At 33.1% G+C, this 18,454-nt stretch overlaps 3 protein-coding genes across 3 annotated transcripts; 1 reads left to right on the forward strand and 2 right to left on the reverse strand.

Annotated features, from left to right (window-relative positions):
- Window positions 1-286: 286 nt before the first annotated feature.
- Window positions 287-763, reverse strand: LOC139515453 (uncharacterized). Its single transcript, XM_071305023.1, has one exon. The coding sequence runs from the start codon at window positions 761-763 to the stop codon at window positions 287-289; it is 477 nt and encodes a 158-aa protein (XP_071161124.1).
- A 6,014-nt stretch (window positions 764-6,777) lies between these two features.
- LOC139515454 (uncharacterized) lies at window positions 6,778-9,396 on the forward strand. Its single transcript, XM_071305024.1, has 3 exons — window positions 6,778-7,447; window positions 7,711-8,042; window positions 9,292-9,396. Exons 1-3 carry the CDS (start codon window positions 6,778-6,780, stop codon window positions 9,394-9,396), a joined length of 1,107 nt encoding a protein of 368 aa, XP_071161125.1.
- LOC139514547 (uncharacterized) lies at window positions 9,236-13,797 on the reverse strand. Its single transcript, XM_071303920.1, has 3 exons — window positions 13,207-13,797; window positions 12,125-12,233; window positions 9,236-9,860 (listed from the first exon to the last, which is right to left on the reverse strand). The coding sequence occupies exons 1-3, from the start codon at window positions 13,681-13,683 to the stop codon at window positions 9,493-9,495; spliced, it is 954 nt and encodes a 317-aa protein (XP_071160021.1). The 5' UTR covers window positions 13,684-13,797; the 3' UTR covers window positions 9,236-9,492.
- Between the last annotated feature and the right edge of the window lie 4,657 nt (window positions 13,798-18,454).

Below are 18,454 nucleotides of genomic sequence, written 5' to 3' on the forward strand. Positions count from 1 at the left end.
CAACATTATTTGAATTCTCATTGCAACATTATTTGAATTCTTCTGCTAGATTATTTGAATTCCTTAGAATCATATAAATGCGCATGCCTCCTTATTTTTGCGCCACATTTAAACGTGTAATAAACGACGACATACACGGGGAATTGATGTATGGGATAACTTGGACAATTTATTGCTTAAGGTAAGATTTATTATATAAGTTGTTTGACATATCAAATATTTCAAATACAAAGACAACAAAACCTTTTCGAGAAAAACATATTTTATTAAACCAGTAATACAGTATTTACAAGTCTTGTAAATCGCGTGTGTTAACCCATGATGAAAATCTCTCTGGCCAATAAAGCCATTTCACAAAATATTGTTTGTTAGGGCCCTTTCCTCTGGTTTTCACAATTTTTTCGATTTTCCATAAATCATCATCTTTCATGGTAACCTTCTGGACTTCACTCTGGTAAAAGGTCCCAACTATTTCTTTTCCGTTGTAATCCTGGAGACGATAGATTGCAGCATTGTTTCTCCAAAATCTACCAGATATTGTAAATATCTCCCCGGTCCATTTTTCTTCATATTCACGAGTAAAAACATTTTTAAGATATGTTATTCTAACACGAGTTCCTATTGAAAATCTAAATCTCAAATGTTTTGGCATTTTCTTTGAAGGTTCCCGTGCAAAGTATGTAGCTAGATGTACGCTTTCTTCATTTTGTTTAGACACTTTATTCGGTGGCATATCTATGGTTCTATGTACAGTCTTCAGCATAATCTTGCAATTTATCAATGTATTTGTAAGATTCTTTATAGGCAAAGTAACGATATATCCTGGTCTTAATGGTTTTGATTGCTCTTTCTGAAATAGCTGCTTTCACCTCGTTTAAGGCATAGAAATGATTAATTTCCTCGGATTGAAAAACGCGTTGTACATTTCTTGATCTGAACTCTTGGCCTTTATCGGTTCTTATTCGGTTTGGTTTACGACTCTCCTTAAAAATGTCTTTAAATGCCGAAGCAACGGTTTCACCCTGTTTGTTTTTCAATTTTCGCAGCCATATGTATTTGGAAAAGGCATCAATTACGACCAAAACGTAAGAGTAATCGTCGTTATATTTTTTAAATTTCACCATATCCATGAGATCTGCAGACCATTGGTCGTCTATACCGGCGACATTTATATGAGTTCGATTTTTAGGTCGTCGAACACCTTTCTGCATTGAATAAGACTCTTGGTTCTGTAACCATTTTCTTATCTTATATTTACTGAGTTTGTATTTTCCGTCACGCTTTACGAATGCGAACAATTTATCTGGTCCTGCAAAACTAGCGGCATTTGATGGCTCATTATAAATCTTCTGTAAATATTCTGTAATTCTGACCTTTCTGTAAACGTCGCCATGTACACTGGTTGAATGTCAAAAACAAAATGAAACATAAATTGAGTTTTCAATTTATAATCCCTCCTCCTCCTCCTCCTCCTCCTCCTCCTCACGCGAACATAAAAACGAGAGAACAAAATGATTTATATTAATAGTTCTAATCATCATCCTCCTCTTCCTCGTCATCATCAATGTCATCCTCTCCCTCTCCGTCCTCTTCATCATCGTCATCATCACCCTCCTCACCCTCCTCCTCACCTTCATCATCATCATCACCATCCTCTTGTTCCCCATCCTCTCCTTCTTCCTCCTCAATGACTTCATCAAGATAATTATCAAGTTCATTTTTGTATTTTCTTATCGCCATTTTTATTGCTTTCTTATATTCAGTTCCTTCTTGAACCAGTTTTTCAATGAATTTTACTACCTTTAAATGCAGTCTACCAACTCTAAGTTGTAAAATATAATGTACCAAGTTTGCATATTTCCACATACACTTGTCAAGTTCATCATCTCGAAGTTTTCGGTTAGCTCTGTGTTTTGCCTCAGTTTCACTCATTCCGTTTTTCAAGTACTTGTCAACTTTCTCTTCCCAAATGTCTTCTGTCTCGTCTCTTGCATATTTAGCTAATTTCTTAAAAACATCGTCTTCCCCGTCTTCAATCTGTATTTCTTTTTTGAATTTCTTTGAAGGAATATCCTCATATTCCTCGTTGAATTTACGCTTCAAATCGTTATTTTCTGGACACCATGTCTTAACATGCCTCATTAAATCAGATACGTTTTCGAACATCAATCCACATTCATCACATGAAGGCATTTTTTCTTCTTTAGTTTCAAACAGTTCTGAATAGTCTCCTAAAAGCGACTGCTCTCTTGTTCTTCTTACTTCAAACTGGTCAATATTTTTACCTTCATCGTTTTTATACTGCGCCATACCGCCACCAATCATGACATCCGAACTGTCTACCTTTTGGTTTTGTTCATTAAATATATCAATTTTTAATCTCTCTTCTTCTAATGTGTTCTGCTTGAGGTCAATAAACAGGTAGCCGTATGGTCTTTTAACTCCTTCTATATATTTTTTCATGAATCTTTTTGAATTGTTTGGATACATCTGTCTAGCAAATACAGCAGGTGTTACTTGATCACGTGGATTTTTGAAGAGAACTATGTACGGACTATTAATGCTCATCGTTCTATTTTCCTTTCCTTTCGAAAAAGCATTTTGCATAATACACGCTACACTCAAGTTACGGTGATGACTTCCCTCGATAAATAATTCGCACACATCTTTACTATTTGTTGCGTCTTTCATGAGATCATCTATTACGACAAGACTAGGGTATTTAGGGTCTATAAATGAATCGTTGTTTAGGTCATCGGGAATCCCCTGAACGAAATTAATGTTCTTTACCGTCTGTTGCATTTCAGTAAATAATGGCTGCCATCGTTTATAACACCATATTATCCTCTCTGGTGTTGGTTTTATCATTCTCCTTGCTCTCTCTAAAAGCGTTTTCATCCAAAATGTTTTCCCCGAGCCTGTAGGTCCGGCCAACATCATGGTAAATGGGTGACATAAAATGACATTGTCAACAAGTGTCAATGTTGACGGAGAGAGCATTTCTGTATTTGAATGTTCCTTCTGTTCAAGGTATGGTTGATTCTTCCCATGGTTATTATTTATATGTCTTTGCATATTGTCCTTTCTGGAAAAGGATATTAAACAAGAAGGACACTGGTACATCTTTCCACTTTGAAATCAAATATTCATATGACAGTTTTTATCAAGACATATTTGTTTTATAGATCTGTGTATTCATTTTATTTATATTCCTTTAATCTACAGGAAATCATCATTTCGGTGTTGACATGAATATCAATAATGTGGTCATTTTTATAAATTTCCTGTTTACAAAATTTTGAATTTTTCAAAATACTAAGGATTTTTCTTATCCCAGGCATAGATTACCTTAGCCGTATTTGGCATAACTTTTTGGAATTTTGGATCCTCAATGCTCTTCAACTTTGTACTTGTTTGGCTTTATAAATATTTTGATATGAGCGTCACTGATGAGTCTTATGTAGACGAAACGCGCGTCTGGCGTACTAAATTATAATCCTGGTACCTTTGATAACTTTTTAAGAATGGATCGTCAATCAGGGAAGATGTCACAAAAGTATGAATGTTTGCATTGTGGGGCAGTCTTTTCCAAGCGGAGTTTTTTAGAGGAGCACAAAAGAATACTTGGGCATAGAGACTTATTTTCCTGTGATGTTTGTCATAAGAATTTTTACAGAAAAGATAACTTGGACACTCATAAAAAGAAACACAACAAAATCAACAATATATGCTATCAACACTATTCTGAACCGGAATCTCTAGAGTTACATCATGTACATACCCATCATGGTCAGACTGGAAGAGGTCAAAAGCGAAAGGGACAAGAAAATTATGGACCCCCCGTGAAAAGAAAATTAACAACCTTCGACAATCCTGAAGATATGTATACCATTATGGTCATAGGGGAGCATAGAATGCCAAAATTTAACACAACGTCAACACGGTACAAAGTTACCTTTAAAGATTTAGATATCAGAGGGATCCCTAATATTTTAAAGAGTTTAAAAGTGCTTTTCGACTCCATTATAAGGAACATAACAGAGTTTATGGATCAATCTGATCTCGTTCGACTGTCAATTCAATGTCCAGAACTGGACTTTCCAATCTCTTTGCCGTTTATGAAATTATCTCAACTGCATACCGAACGCCTACTCTCAGAAATAGAAAGAGTTCTTCAATCATACGAACAATTTGTTCTTGATGAAACACTTGAAATTGAACTGATTCATGTAAGTCTCCCATCTGGTGGTATTGGAAAGCGTTGTAAATATGTAGACTTGGAAAAGACATTAAATGAAAAAAGATGTTTCCTCCAAATTCAAAACAAAGATGATTTATGTTGTGCCAGAGCGATAATGACAGCCAAAGCCAGATTAGATGGCCATGAAAAATGGAATTCAATCCGACAGGGCAGAAATATACAAGGGGAACTAGCCAGACAGTTGCACAATAAAGCTGGTTTTCCATTTCGCAGATGTGGGATAGAGGAGATCAAGTCTTTCCAAAGAATATTAGATGGCTACCAAATACATGTAGTCTCTAAAGAGCATTTCAATGCCATTATATACGAAGGACCAACTGCAGAAAAGAAAATGTACCTGTACCTCCACGATCATCATTATGACGTTATAACAGCAATGCCTGCTTTTCTCAGTCGGAATTATTTTTGCACAAAATGTAACAAGGGGTACGATCATAAAGTAGATCACTCCTGTAACAATGTCTGTCACCAATGTTACAAAACCCACGAGTCTGGTGATGAAGATTGGATATACTGTAATGATTGTAACAGATACTTTAAAAGTGCTAAATGTTATGAAATGCACAAGCAGGAAACTTCAACAGGGAAATCAACCTGTTACACTAACTTCAGATGTAGATAGTTATCAAAAGTACCAGGATTATAATTTTATACGCCAGACGCGCGTTTCGTCTACATAAGACTCATCAGTGACGCTCAGATCAAAATAGTTAAAAAGCCAAACAAATACAAAGTTGAAGAGCATTGAGGACCCAAAATTCCAAAAAGTTGTGCCAAATACGGCTGAGGTAATCTACTCCTGGGGTAAGAAAATCCTTAGTTTTTCAAATAATTCAAAGTTTTGTAAACAGAAAATTTATAAAAATGACCATATAATTGATATTCATGTCAACACCGAAGTGTTGACTACTGGGCTGGTGATACCCTCGTGGACGAAACGTCCACCAGCAGTGGCATCCACCAAGTGGTGTAAATAGTTATCAAAAGTACCAGGATTATAATTTTATACGCCAGACGCGCGTTTCGTCTACATAAGACTCATCAGTGACGCTCAGAAAGTAGAAAGTGTAATCAGTCTGTATATACAAAGCTACATAAAACAGCCCATAAATGCGGTGAACATTATTGCAAGACATGTAAAGATTATGTCCCGGAAGAACACAAATGTTACATGTTACCAGCATGTCCTGACAATATAGATACTTTGAAGCATGACGTCAAACCTGGCGAAAATGCTAAACAACTAAAGAAAAAACACACAAAAACTTTTATATTTTTTGACTTTGAATGTACACAAAACAAAGTCTTACAGTGCGACATGGGGTTCGAAAAAAACATCGAAGGGCGTAAATGTAAACATTGCAAGCAGTCTTGGTGTGGAACTAGTCAGCACATACCAAATCTATGTATTGCTCACAAGATATGCGAATTGTGCAAAGACACGAAGGTTGACAAGACCAGTTATTGCGATTCATGTGGAAAACATGAACATATATTTAGTGGAGAATCATCAAGAGACGACTTTTGCCGCTGGTTGTTTACGGGAAAAAATGCCGGATCAAAAGTACTGTGTCACAACTTTAAAGGTTATGATAGTTATCCTATCTTGCAATATCTTTACAAAAATGCTATATTGCCAGAGGTAATTGTTACAGGGTCCAAGTTTATGTCAATCGACGTTCCCCAGTGCAATATTAGATTTATTGATTCGATTAATTTTCTACCAATGGCATTAGATAAATTTCCTAAAACATTTGGTTTAAAGGAAATGGTTAAAGGTTACTTCCCACACTTGTTCAATACTCAAGAAAATCAGCACACAGATTTACCAAATCTTCCTGATTTGAAGTTCTACAATCCAGATGGAATGACAAGGGACAAAAGATCCACGTTTATGCAGTGGTATGGAGAGCACAAGTACGATCATTTTAACCTCCAGGAAGAGCTGTTGAAATATTGTAGATCTGATGTCGATATTTTACGAAAAGGTTGTTTAGAGTTCAGAAAAATGTTTATGGATATAACAACGAAAGGCGATTTAGATGGAATTGACCCTTTCGAAAGCTGCATCACGATAGCATCAGCGTGTAACCTGGTTTTTAGAAGAAATTTCTTGGAGCATCAAAGTATCGGTATCATACCAGCTAATGGATACAGATTTGAACATAAGCAGTCCATCAAAGCTTTGAAATGGTTAAAATATCTGTCAGAAAAAGACACTATCGACATTATGCATGCAGGAAACGGAAGCGAGAAACAAATTGGTTCGTTTTTAGTAGATGGGTATAGGGAAACAGAAGCAGGTGAACGAGAAGTATACGAATTTCATGGTTGTTTCTGGCATGGTTGCGACAAATGCTTTGGAAGATCTACCATAAATCCGGTAACTGGTTATACCATGGCTGATCTTATCCAGCGAACAATGGACAAGAGGACATTTCTTGAAAAAAGATGGTTACAAGTATATATCGATTTGGGAATGCCAGTTTGACAATGAATTAAAGAGTAATGTACAGATGAGGAATTTTGTTGAAAATCTGTGCCTTAAAGATCCATTGGAACCTCGGGACGCCTTTTATGGAGGTCGAACTGAGGCATTTACAACCTACAAAGAGGCCAAAGAAGATAAAATTGATTATTATGATGTAACATCATTATACCCGTTTATTAATAAAACGGGGAAAATTCCTTTGGGTCACCCCAAAATAATCACCGAAATTTTTGAGGACATCAATAGATATGAGGGGCTAATCAAATGTAAAATTGTTCCACCCAGAGGATTGTTCCTACCAGTGTTGCCATTAAAATGCAATGGAAAACTTTTGTTTGGGTTGTGTCATACATGCATGAAAAACAACTTTACTGACGAATGTAAGCATACTGATGAGGAAAGAGCAATAGTCGGAACTTGGGTAACTGACGAAATAAAAAAAGCTGTATCAAAAGGATATTTAATAACAGAACTTTATGAAGTGTGGCATTTTGACGAAGTATCACAATACAATCCTGATACCAAAGAAGGTGGAATCTTCACAGAATACGTAAATACATTTTTGAAGATTAAACAAGAGGCAAGTGGTTGGCCCGAGTGGTGTTTGACAGACCAAGATAAACACACATATATAAAGAACTATTTCGAAAAGGAGGGAATCTGGCTGGAAGAGAAAAACATTAAAGAGAATTCAGGTTTGCGACAACTTGCCAAATTGATATTAAATAGGTAAGTTATTTTTTTTTATCTTCTTACGAATTTGTAAACTTGAAGTCAGATATACATCAAAACTAAAAATAAATACAGATAACCATGTTTCAAATGTAAAAACATTTTAATGAATATTTGATAACATATTTTTTAAATATTAAATTTGTATTTTAATTCTTTTCTTTTTCAAGCTTCTGAGGTAAATTTGGACAACGTTTGAACCTGCCTAAGACGACATATATTAAAGATGCAGCAACTTATTTTGACATACTGACGAGCGATGGACAGGAAGTAAAAGATGTTAGCTTTGTATCAGAAGAGATGGTTCGTCTTCAATGGATAAATAACGAAAAATTTGTTGAAGAATCTGGAAAAACGAATGTAGTAATTGCTGCATACACTACGGCTCAAGCTCGACTAGAGTTGTACAAATACCTTGAAAACCTTGGTGACCGATCACTGTATTGTGACACTGATTCAATAATATTTTCTTCAAAACCAGGCGATTGGCGACCAATGACTGGAGATTATTTGGGTGATTTGACTGATGAGCTACCAAACAATAACATTGAAGTTTTTGTAAGTGGTGGGCCTAAGAACTATGCGTTTAAATTAATAAAACCCGACAAAGCTGGAAACCAAACATGCTGTAAAATGATTGCATCACATTGAACTATAAAAATTCACTAGAACTGAACTTTGAAATAGTAAAAGAGATGGTAAAAGGTAGAATGAAATCGGTAACAGTTACAGACGAGTACAAAATTCGTAGAAACGTCAAATCCATTGATATCATCTCATGTGTGGAGGAAAAGGACTATAGAATAGTTTTTGATAAAAGAGTGCTCAAGGACAACTACACAACAGTTCCTTATGGAATGTGATGACTGTAGAATGTTCGTTTCAATATAATAAAAATATATATATTTGCTTGTGTTTTATAAATAAGCCAAAAATGAAAACTATACAGAAACGGTAAAAAAGGAAGAAAAACAGTACAACAAAATAACACAAAGCATCCAACTTATTGTTGCCTGATTATTTAATGACAATTTTTTATTCATATCCATCAATATCAAATTGATAATAATTATCTTACGGTAAACAGACGCAAAGGTCGAATGAATGTAATAATCAGGTTAATTACTCATATAAAACATATGTACATGTTGCACCATTTTTGCTAGTTAGCGTTTGCAACACTGATTTGCTTTTTTGTTTTGCCGCTACAATTGCAAATCATACTTTATTACATAGCACTATTGCGTACATCTCATTATCATGTCTTTATTAGCTACAGAATGCACATATATTACAAATAAATACTATTAAAAAAACATAGTATTACATAAAACTTATAATATGCATTATTATGCAATAAGTCAATTATCAATATAACGCAATTGATGCAATATGCATTACTACACAATAAGTAATTAGCAATATGTATTATTACACAATAATAGTAATATGCATTATTACGTAATCTAAAAAGAAAAGGAAAAAAAACGCGGGAAAAAAGTGGTCTATACGTATGAGGTTGACTACTCAAATATATGTGTACGGGCCTCTGCATAATGTGTCGTGTCGATCAATTCCACCTTACCATTACTCCTCGTGTGTTACCCCTTTTATTTGCTAATGTCATGGCGTCTTAAAATGAAAAATAAACTAGAATTTAAACATAAACCTTGCTTATACTTACACTGCACGTATTCCGTGCTCGCAAAATTGGTGACATATTACAATTATTGATTAAAAAGGGGGAAAAATCCAGATACCAAACTTTATGAAAGAATCATATATACAAGAATCATTCTATTTACAGATAGCACCACAAACAATAATTATCACAGTCACACAAACAATTGTCACAGTCACAAAAACAATTGTCACAGTCACACAAACAAATGTCACAGTCACACGAAACTAAACTATTTGTCCAATTCCGAACTACCTTGCTGCCTTTGAAAAGTACATCATAAATCATTTCATTACCAACATGACTATGTACAGAGAATCTAATTAATCACGAAACAAGAACGCCACCTATCATGTTACTTTTCCAATGTGACTCAAGAAAGCTGGTGTCTGGGATGTTAACCGAAAGAGAACTTGATTCCTTCAGCTTTACAAAGACGGAATATACTTTTGGCTGACAAACAAGAGGTCCCTCTTTGTGTCCTATTGAATCAGAAACGATTAAATGTCCTTTTTCTTGAATGTTAACTTCATTCCGCGACTTTGAACAACGGTCTAGACTTCGAAATTCTACATGTACGTAAATCATATAAAGTCCAGATGTTTGAATGGTTAATTCATTGGTATTAGAATTCCTGTTTGTTAATAAACTTCGAAGCTTTACTAGTCCTGATAACTTTGGACACTCTGCATTTTCTAAATAAATGAAAGAAATATCAAATCATTATTTTTTTAATCGTCGTTCATGCAAAAGATACAAACCCTGTAAGAGTATAGCTATGTATAAAATTAGTTACATGGTATGCCAGTGACCTAATACCGAGAGATTGAGAGCGAAGCTCGAATCCCCAAATGGAATTTACTGACCCCATATATACCGTATTACGTAACTATAAAAAAGAAGATGTGGTATGATTGCCAATGAGACAACTATCCACAAAAGACCAAAATGACACAGACATTAACAACTATAGGTCACCGTACGGCCTTCAACATAGCACACTATGTATCGAATTTATCTTACCGACTATCTTAACGTGTGAAATTTAAACTAGTGACTTATCAAAATGAGCAAGTCTTCAATACTGGTAGCATTAAGAAACTACTTCCATTGATTCTACAAAAACAGATGCCAACAATAACAACTCGTTAGGTTTAAATGTGATTTATGAATTTATTTCAATCTTAATCATCAATTTCTTCGTCTGTTGAAACCTTTAAGATTTTTTCTCAGTACCGTTTTGTTTTTATAAAGGGACGTAACACCACTACTAACCGAGTATGAAATAAGCCCATCCTCCCTTCTAACCTAATATGGAATATAAAAGGACGTAACACCACTACTAACCGTGTATGAAATGAGCCCCGCCTCCCTACTAACCTAATATGAAATATTTACGCAACGCTTTTAACCAATCATATTCTTAGAAATGTATAGAAGATAAATTATATTCTCACTGTTCTTTTTTGCTTCGATATTAACATATGATAGAAAGTTACTTTTTATAAACAGAAGAAGTTTATTATTACATGATCACCATTATTGTCAGCGCTACTTTGATATAAAATTATGTGTGTTCCAATTAAAAAGACAAAATATTCTACCTCTATCCACAATAAATAAATTGTTCGTGTAGTGGAAATTCAAAATTCTCTACCGTCATACTGCTGAACTTAATACTTGTTTTACATTTTGTAATAAAGTAAAACTTTGATATTTTAGAGACAACATATTGATAAGATATTAATATTCGATGAATGTGAAAGAGTTATGCTGAAGTCGACGCTTGTGTCCACTTTACCTTGCTATAAGGCATAAACTGTTTTCCCCTAAAATCCTCAGAATAGCTATGTCAAGATATAGAACAGTCATAATTAAGCTGGTAAGGTAAAAGATCAAATTCATTTAGGAATCAATAATATATAAAAACTTAGTTATAAATATGTGATATCAAAACTTTGAAATAAAACAAATGCTCTAATTCTAGAATGCACTCTTCAGTTGATATTCAAAGGATTACCCATAAAAGTGTTTCCGCTTACTTTAAATGATGTGTAAATCGCTAAGAAAGAAGGAAAAAATAGAAATGAAATGGGTTAATGACAATTATTGAATTGAAATCACGAATAAAAATACATATGTACTGATCATCGTTAGATTCTTCTTAACTGCAGCTTTGGATGTGTCTTTGTCATGTCTTTTTTTTTTTATGTTATTCGGAACCAAGATGTTGAGTCCAGTCTGCTAACTTTAGGAACAACAAAATTGAAACGGCGTGATCTAGTTTTATGTTTGTTAAAGATCGTTTTTTAAATTTGAGGAATACTGTTAATGGTCTTATATGTATGTCCACATCTTAATTGCTTCACTTTACTTTCAAAATTTAAAGGACAGCAATTTGATGTTTAATTCTGCGTATGTTCTATCAGTTATATATAACATATGTAGCAGTTAAAACCCAAATAATATAGCTTGACTTTTTTAAATATAAAAATTCCGGCCAGTTTTTTTACGTATTTGTTTTCTGGTCTGTTAGTTATGCTTACATGGCGACTCCTAAACAGTAGTATGGGCTTAATTTTGACTGAATTACTGATTAGATATTGCTATCACAGAACCTATAAATTCCTTTACACTATACTTGACCATTTTTTTCTCACGTGAATTGATATCGGTTCAAAGTTTTTTTTTATTTCATGTTCCTCTGTGAACTTTGAACATTTAATTTTATCTCTCAACACTCTTCAAGCAATCAAACAGACAGAACTACCGTTAACAACGCCATCTATTTGAAATAAGTAAATAGATTTTTGTATTATTTGACATGACCTGATAATACATATATCTATTTCGTTTTAATAACTTGAAAAAAAACCTAGTGTACAAAATGTACGTATGCGGATCCAATGTACATGTAGGAAGACATGAAAAATAAACACGTTTTGCCTTAGTTATTTACCGTTTTTACTGGAACTCTGTCCTTGTATATACTCATGGAAAACGGTTTTCTGTTGTACATTGATATTGTCAGAATGTGGAACTAATCGTCGTTTCGAACTTAGCGTCATCTGCAATAAAAAAATAAAATAAAAAGTTTATATAATGTAGGATAAGTGCCTAGCTGTCTTCAAGTAAAAGAATCTTTCAGCAACTCTTTTAGATTCGTAGATTGCATGATGCAAGGCAAAATCTCTACCACTATTCTTTATACTTAAAGAAAAAATAGCTTCTCTTTCCATTCAGATGAATTCCCAATGCCCTAGCCTTCATTCTAATCACTTTAAAGTTTGCTATGCAGTATCGGTTTTGCACATTGTTGAAGTCCGTATGACTACCGGTGCCTCTAGTTGCTATGTATAATGTCATTTGGTTTCTGATTGATAATTGTTTAATACTACATCTACTTATTTTATATTGCTCTGCAAAACATATTTGTTCTATTAATTTAATTTGTTCTCATCGTATATATGCATGCAACAAGCATTTAATCTTATTGTTTGGCCACTTTCACCTACACCTCCTACAGTTTTACATAACATGCGAGAGAATATAGTTTCTTTGCCAATATACGTAGAAAGATTATTGTCCTTTGACTTTACGTCATGGAAAAGGATGCATTTTTAAAAGGTCAAGAGCATTCTTTCTTTAGAAACTAGATCTCGGGAGCATTAATTACCATTTCTAGTTAATATATTTTGTAATACTTTCTTTTTACTCATTTGGCCTTTTTCCAATAGTTTTTTGTTACTAGCAATCGGCCACCCGAGCATATTACTAAAAGGATGAACATATCAGTGTAAAAACGCTGAAAATATAATAAGAATGTGAAGTCACATATTATAGATTTTTAGGAAGAATGTTAATTCAAACATTGTTATGTTAGTAAAAACACAAAGTAAAGCTGGCAACATGTGTAAGACTAGTACGGATCACTACTTTAAAAGTTGATCGCAAAATGAAACATTGATTGGTAAAGAATCTCAATATAATCTCGTAAAAAAATTCATGGCTATACTTTCTCTTTCGAAGATAGTTACTAACCATATCAAACAAATGCCGCAAATATTGTGAATTCTTTAAACAATGAAACGTCCAGCTATTGAGTTCCCTCCCTTTGTTAGTGCCTTTAGGTAAGTGAATACAGAAGTCGGATTTTGTATTATGTTGATATTTTTGCATTTCACTTTTGCTATACATTTTGCTTTCCAACAGTTTAAGATCATATATCATAAGTGTAACAACTATGAAATTGATCAGTAATGTGACACACGAAAACAGTAGTTTTAAGTATTCGAGGTTACACCATTTTGGAATTGTCCATAACTCCTCTTTAACATGATTAAGTTCTGAATGATCTGTTACTTTAGACCTCCTTTCTTCACACGATTCACAATTTTCTATATCCATTTTGCGCGTTTCCACGTAGCCATTGTAATAAATCCAGCTGTTTTTAGTTTGCCTTTTAGTATGCAACCTTCTTACAACTGTTTTTAATAAATGAAGTAGTTGACCTAGCATTATGGTTTTATAATCAAACTTCTCAAGTAGAAACAAGCATAATTTTACTCCGATTCTGAAAGTGCAACATATCGTATCAAAAGCCTCAATATGACACGCATTTTGGCAGTTTTTGAAAATGCAGTTTTCTACTTTCAGTTTCAGTTTCAGTTTCATTTATTCATTTTATATACGATCAACTTTATCTATATTTATATATACATATAACAAAACCATTGTTAGCGGCCAAAATTTTGAAATACATATGAATATATTGTAAATGTTTTTTAAACTGTCTAGTATAAATGCCAAAAAAATACGTTTGGCGTATTTAATGTAAACATTTGACACGAACTCTGAGGATACGATCGATCTCCGGTTTTCAGAAAATCTTGATAGCTAGGACTTCCCAGTTTTATATCTGACCTATATATTTCATAATGTTCTATTTATATCATGCGCTATTTGTCCTTTAAATCTATTTTATTTTCGTAATGTAGGAGTAATTTCTTTGCAACTGCATGAATTTTATCATAAAAATTATGTGAAACAAATCTTTACCGTGCAGTCCCCCATGCCGGACTTCCCTCAAAATATGGATTTCACTTTATATACGTGATCATGCGTATACATCAAAGTTGTACACTTCTTTAATATATTTATATATATTTTCTGCTTTAATATTCTTAAAAAAATATAATGCTCTCTGAAATGCTTATATATATATATAACATGTTTTTCGACTTGGGTTGCATAGGAGAAATGTTTGGTACAAAATGTCACGGCTGGTAATCTACACACGTAGAACAATTGGTTTCTGCAATGAAAACCGATTTTCCGGTTATGCTTAGTTGGAGAGTTGTCACCGCTTCGAAAGGTATGTACCTTATAAGAACGAGCTATTATATGGTTGACATTAATGTAAACGGAATAAATGAATAAATGAATAACTCGATCATGAACGACCTCGCCGACTAGGAACATCCAAACAAACCAAATAATGGGATCAACTGGAAATAGGGGTCCGACCCAATGCGACAAGTCGTCTCACGAGACATAATCGGACGTGTATTGTTTTGAAAACATATTATTACATGTGTCATAGGATATTTATTGTATGAATGGAACCTGAATGTTGCCCTGTTTGCGGCGGGCTCAGTAGAAAGTGATAGTCTCAGGGAAATAAAATTCCCGCTATAAAGTTAGTCACGTGTCTTGTGCCTAGTGATGTAAACTTATAAAAGTATACGCTAGTACCGCACATACAATAATTTCTCCCTAATTAATGTACAAAAAACAATGAACGAGCAACAAATATGTTACTCAACAATAAACGACAACAACTGAATTACAGGCTCCGATCTTGGGGCAGGCATATACTAACAAAATGTGGCGGGGTTATTCTTGTTCGAAGGATCCCAACCTTTCTCCTAACTTTGGACAGTGGTGTACGTAACAGTACACTAAGTAAAGACATACGAGTACTCACGGTTACTGGCAGCTATAACAAATAATAAAAAAAAACTCCTGCATCTAAGACTCAATTGTCTATCAGTTCACGTCAAACATTTAAACGGATTTAGTCTAAAAACGGTATAATCAGTCAGAGAAAATATGACCTTGTGCAAAGTCAAGATACAGGAATCGACCGAATGTATAGATCCATGAAAGTGCTTAACAACAATATTTAGTTTGCTTTTAATTTAATACTGTTAACAAAATTAATATCAATCCCAATAAAAACAATATTATAAGATCTGATAACAGTGTTGAATTGATAACCTTTTAGAATAGGTTTATTTAAAGGATCGATAAGTTTACCAGGATCGTTCATAAATTTCCGGGCACTGTAAACAATATCTCCGAAAAAAAATGAGGATGTGCTATCTCGTTTGAAATATCAAATTTTACTACATGTATAACCATACTTCAAAACCAAATTTTCATATCTATGAAAGAATATCGTAAATGTCTGGGTAATTTGTGGTAACGAAATCCCTGACTTTATAATTGACCAGTAATACATAGATTACCATTGTTAAAATCTAAACCGTCAGAACAGGCACGGGTATAGCGAACGAGTTGTGAAATGTTACACCAAAGGTGCTTGGAATGTTGCTGTTAACCATTTACAAATATGGAGTCGATGCAAATTATCAATCAAAAACAGAAAACAAAAAATGTCTGTCATCATTTATTCAAAAGCAGACACAGTGAAACAATGAGACCTTAATATATTTCTTAAAGGTCATCAAATTAGACAAATACGAGAGAGATTATTAATAATTATACATGGGAAAGACATTTTACATACCCAATGATTCATAGAGGATAATTGGATGTGATCACTACATCAGACTCCACCTGATAAATGACGATGTTTATTCATATCCCCAACTGTTGAAAAGTCTTATTCACGTTTGAATGCATAATATAACAATCAGGACCCAGTTGTTCAACTCTCGATTAAAATTTATTATATACCTCAGTATTTTTGTTCTATATAAATGTCTGCTGTTTTTTTAAACAATGTTGATTGCTTCAAAGGTATGATATTATTTTTTCAACTTTTAAGCTGGAAATGGCACAAACAAGTAAGCTATAACCTTTGAATGATTTTCATTTCTAAAAGAAATTAGAATAGATATAAACAAAATCTGAATTGGTGATATGAATGGTTTTATTTTTAAACACGCAGGGTGATATTGATTTCATAGAGATGCAAGTCATTTTATTCTGAATTTTAGATTTGGTTCTATGGAAAATTTGCCTGATATTTAGAAAAGTAAAGTTTTGATTGCACTTATTCTTCTCATATAAAAGTTGATGGGTGACATATTGGTTAAATGGTATTACATGCAGATGCATTTTGTTATGTAAATAATTTAGTTCAAGTACGAAATTAAAAAAAAGAAACTTGTACAGTAATGTTACAATGTGCAATGGACAAGCGTTACTAATTTCTATCGTTTTCTGACAATTATTTTTTGTACCTTCGGGTTTCTGTATTGCATTGATAAAAACTACATCGGTGCTATTCGTGTATCATCTTGGTCTAGAACCAAATGTGGTAATTACGTCATTCAAAATAATATTACTTTCACAGACAGACGAACACACGGACACATGGACAGAAAGAGAGACAACCATAATAAGTCCCGTAAACGGGCGTATAAAAATGTAAATATTAACAAAAAGATAATTTTCAGATGAATTAAACTTTTTATGAAAAAATTATGTTAAAACAAAAACATTAATGATTCCAAAATGATTATGCAATTTTCTTTGTTCTCTTGGATAATGATCGCACATTCCTTATTTTCAAAAGTTCCTCATAACATCATGGTCATCTCACAGCTAGAAAAAAATGTCATGTTATATTATATATTTTCGGCAAATTTTCTACGTTCCACCTAGTCTTCATATGGAAGGTGATGGGTGACATGCAAATATACCGTCTTATTGGAAAAAATCCATAAAACTATAACTTTTCAATATATATTAACATAGTATAATTTCAATGATAATAGTTTGTTCCAAGTTATTCGACGGATAATATATTTATATATTAGTATGCTGACAAACGACAAAAACAATCTGATTTCACATTTAAATTATTTTGAGCTTTTCAGAAACCATATTTTTTTGTCCATAGTGACTTATATATGAAGGGTAACATCAATGAAATAGCAACCAATTCAAAAAAAATAATAAGGGGAGGGTAATAGATTGAAATGATATTTAAGTAATTTGTCTCTATAATTATTAAAGTAAGTTGTTAACAAATTTGAAACAAGATAGTGCAACTAGTTTGAATTCAACTTAACTCGCATGCCCTTAATAGATTATGAACATCTTATTATGTAATTAATTTAATTCAAGTTCGAAATTGAAAAAGTTACAATGTGCAATGGACAAGCGTTAAAAGTCACTATCGTTTTCTGAAAATTATTATTTCTACCTTCGGTTTCTGTATTGCATTGATACAAACCGTACCGCTATGCTATTTTTGTATCCTCTTTGTCTAGAAAAATGTGGTAAATCGTCATTCAAAATAAATTTACTTTCACATTTAGTTACATGTCTTAAATATATATAACTGTCGTACACCAACTGATTATAGCTAGTGTTCCAAAGGAAATGTTATGTCATATTGAATTTCTTTCGATCAAGTAAAATACTTCCAAAAATATTCAACATAATATTGTGGATCTTTTCTTAACAAATGTTTCGTTTATTTATTTTATAATTCAGGTAATAGATCTAAATGTGAATTAAGACTTTTCATTCAACTACATACGAAACTAAATAACATTTACAAATTAAAAAAAAGGACTTCATAAATCTAAGTTTAGTAACATTTTCGTATTGACCACCAATATACGTATAAATAGAAACATAGCGTCAATATACGTAAAAAAATAGAAACAAGGCGTCAAATACGTAAAATAATCTTTGAAACACGTGATCGTCATATCCAATGAAAACAGTAGAATGCTATCCATATGTAACATATCAATATAAGGTTAGTATGCCGTATTTCTCAAATCCAACAGTAAAATTTGATCAAATTAGATGTTCATGCAACTAATTGGAATACAAAACAAACTAAAAAATGGTTACTTACCCGTTTAATCAATATCACTATTTCTATATGTTTACGGCATCAAATAAATCAAAAGCTGAAGAAAAATAAAGTATGCGCCCATCTCTGTTGGATTATTCGTACCATGATACCTTGACTTGTGAAAAATACTTGTCTATTTTTATAGTTCGGTTCGTTCTTATGTTG

Source organism: Mytilus edulis, chromosome 3, assembly GCF_963676685.1.
Source record: "Mytilus edulis chromosome 3, xbMytEdul2.2, whole genome shotgun sequence".
In the NCBI taxonomy this organism is placed as follows: domain Eukaryota; kingdom Metazoa; phylum Mollusca; class Bivalvia; order Mytilida; family Mytilidae; genus Mytilus; species Mytilus edulis.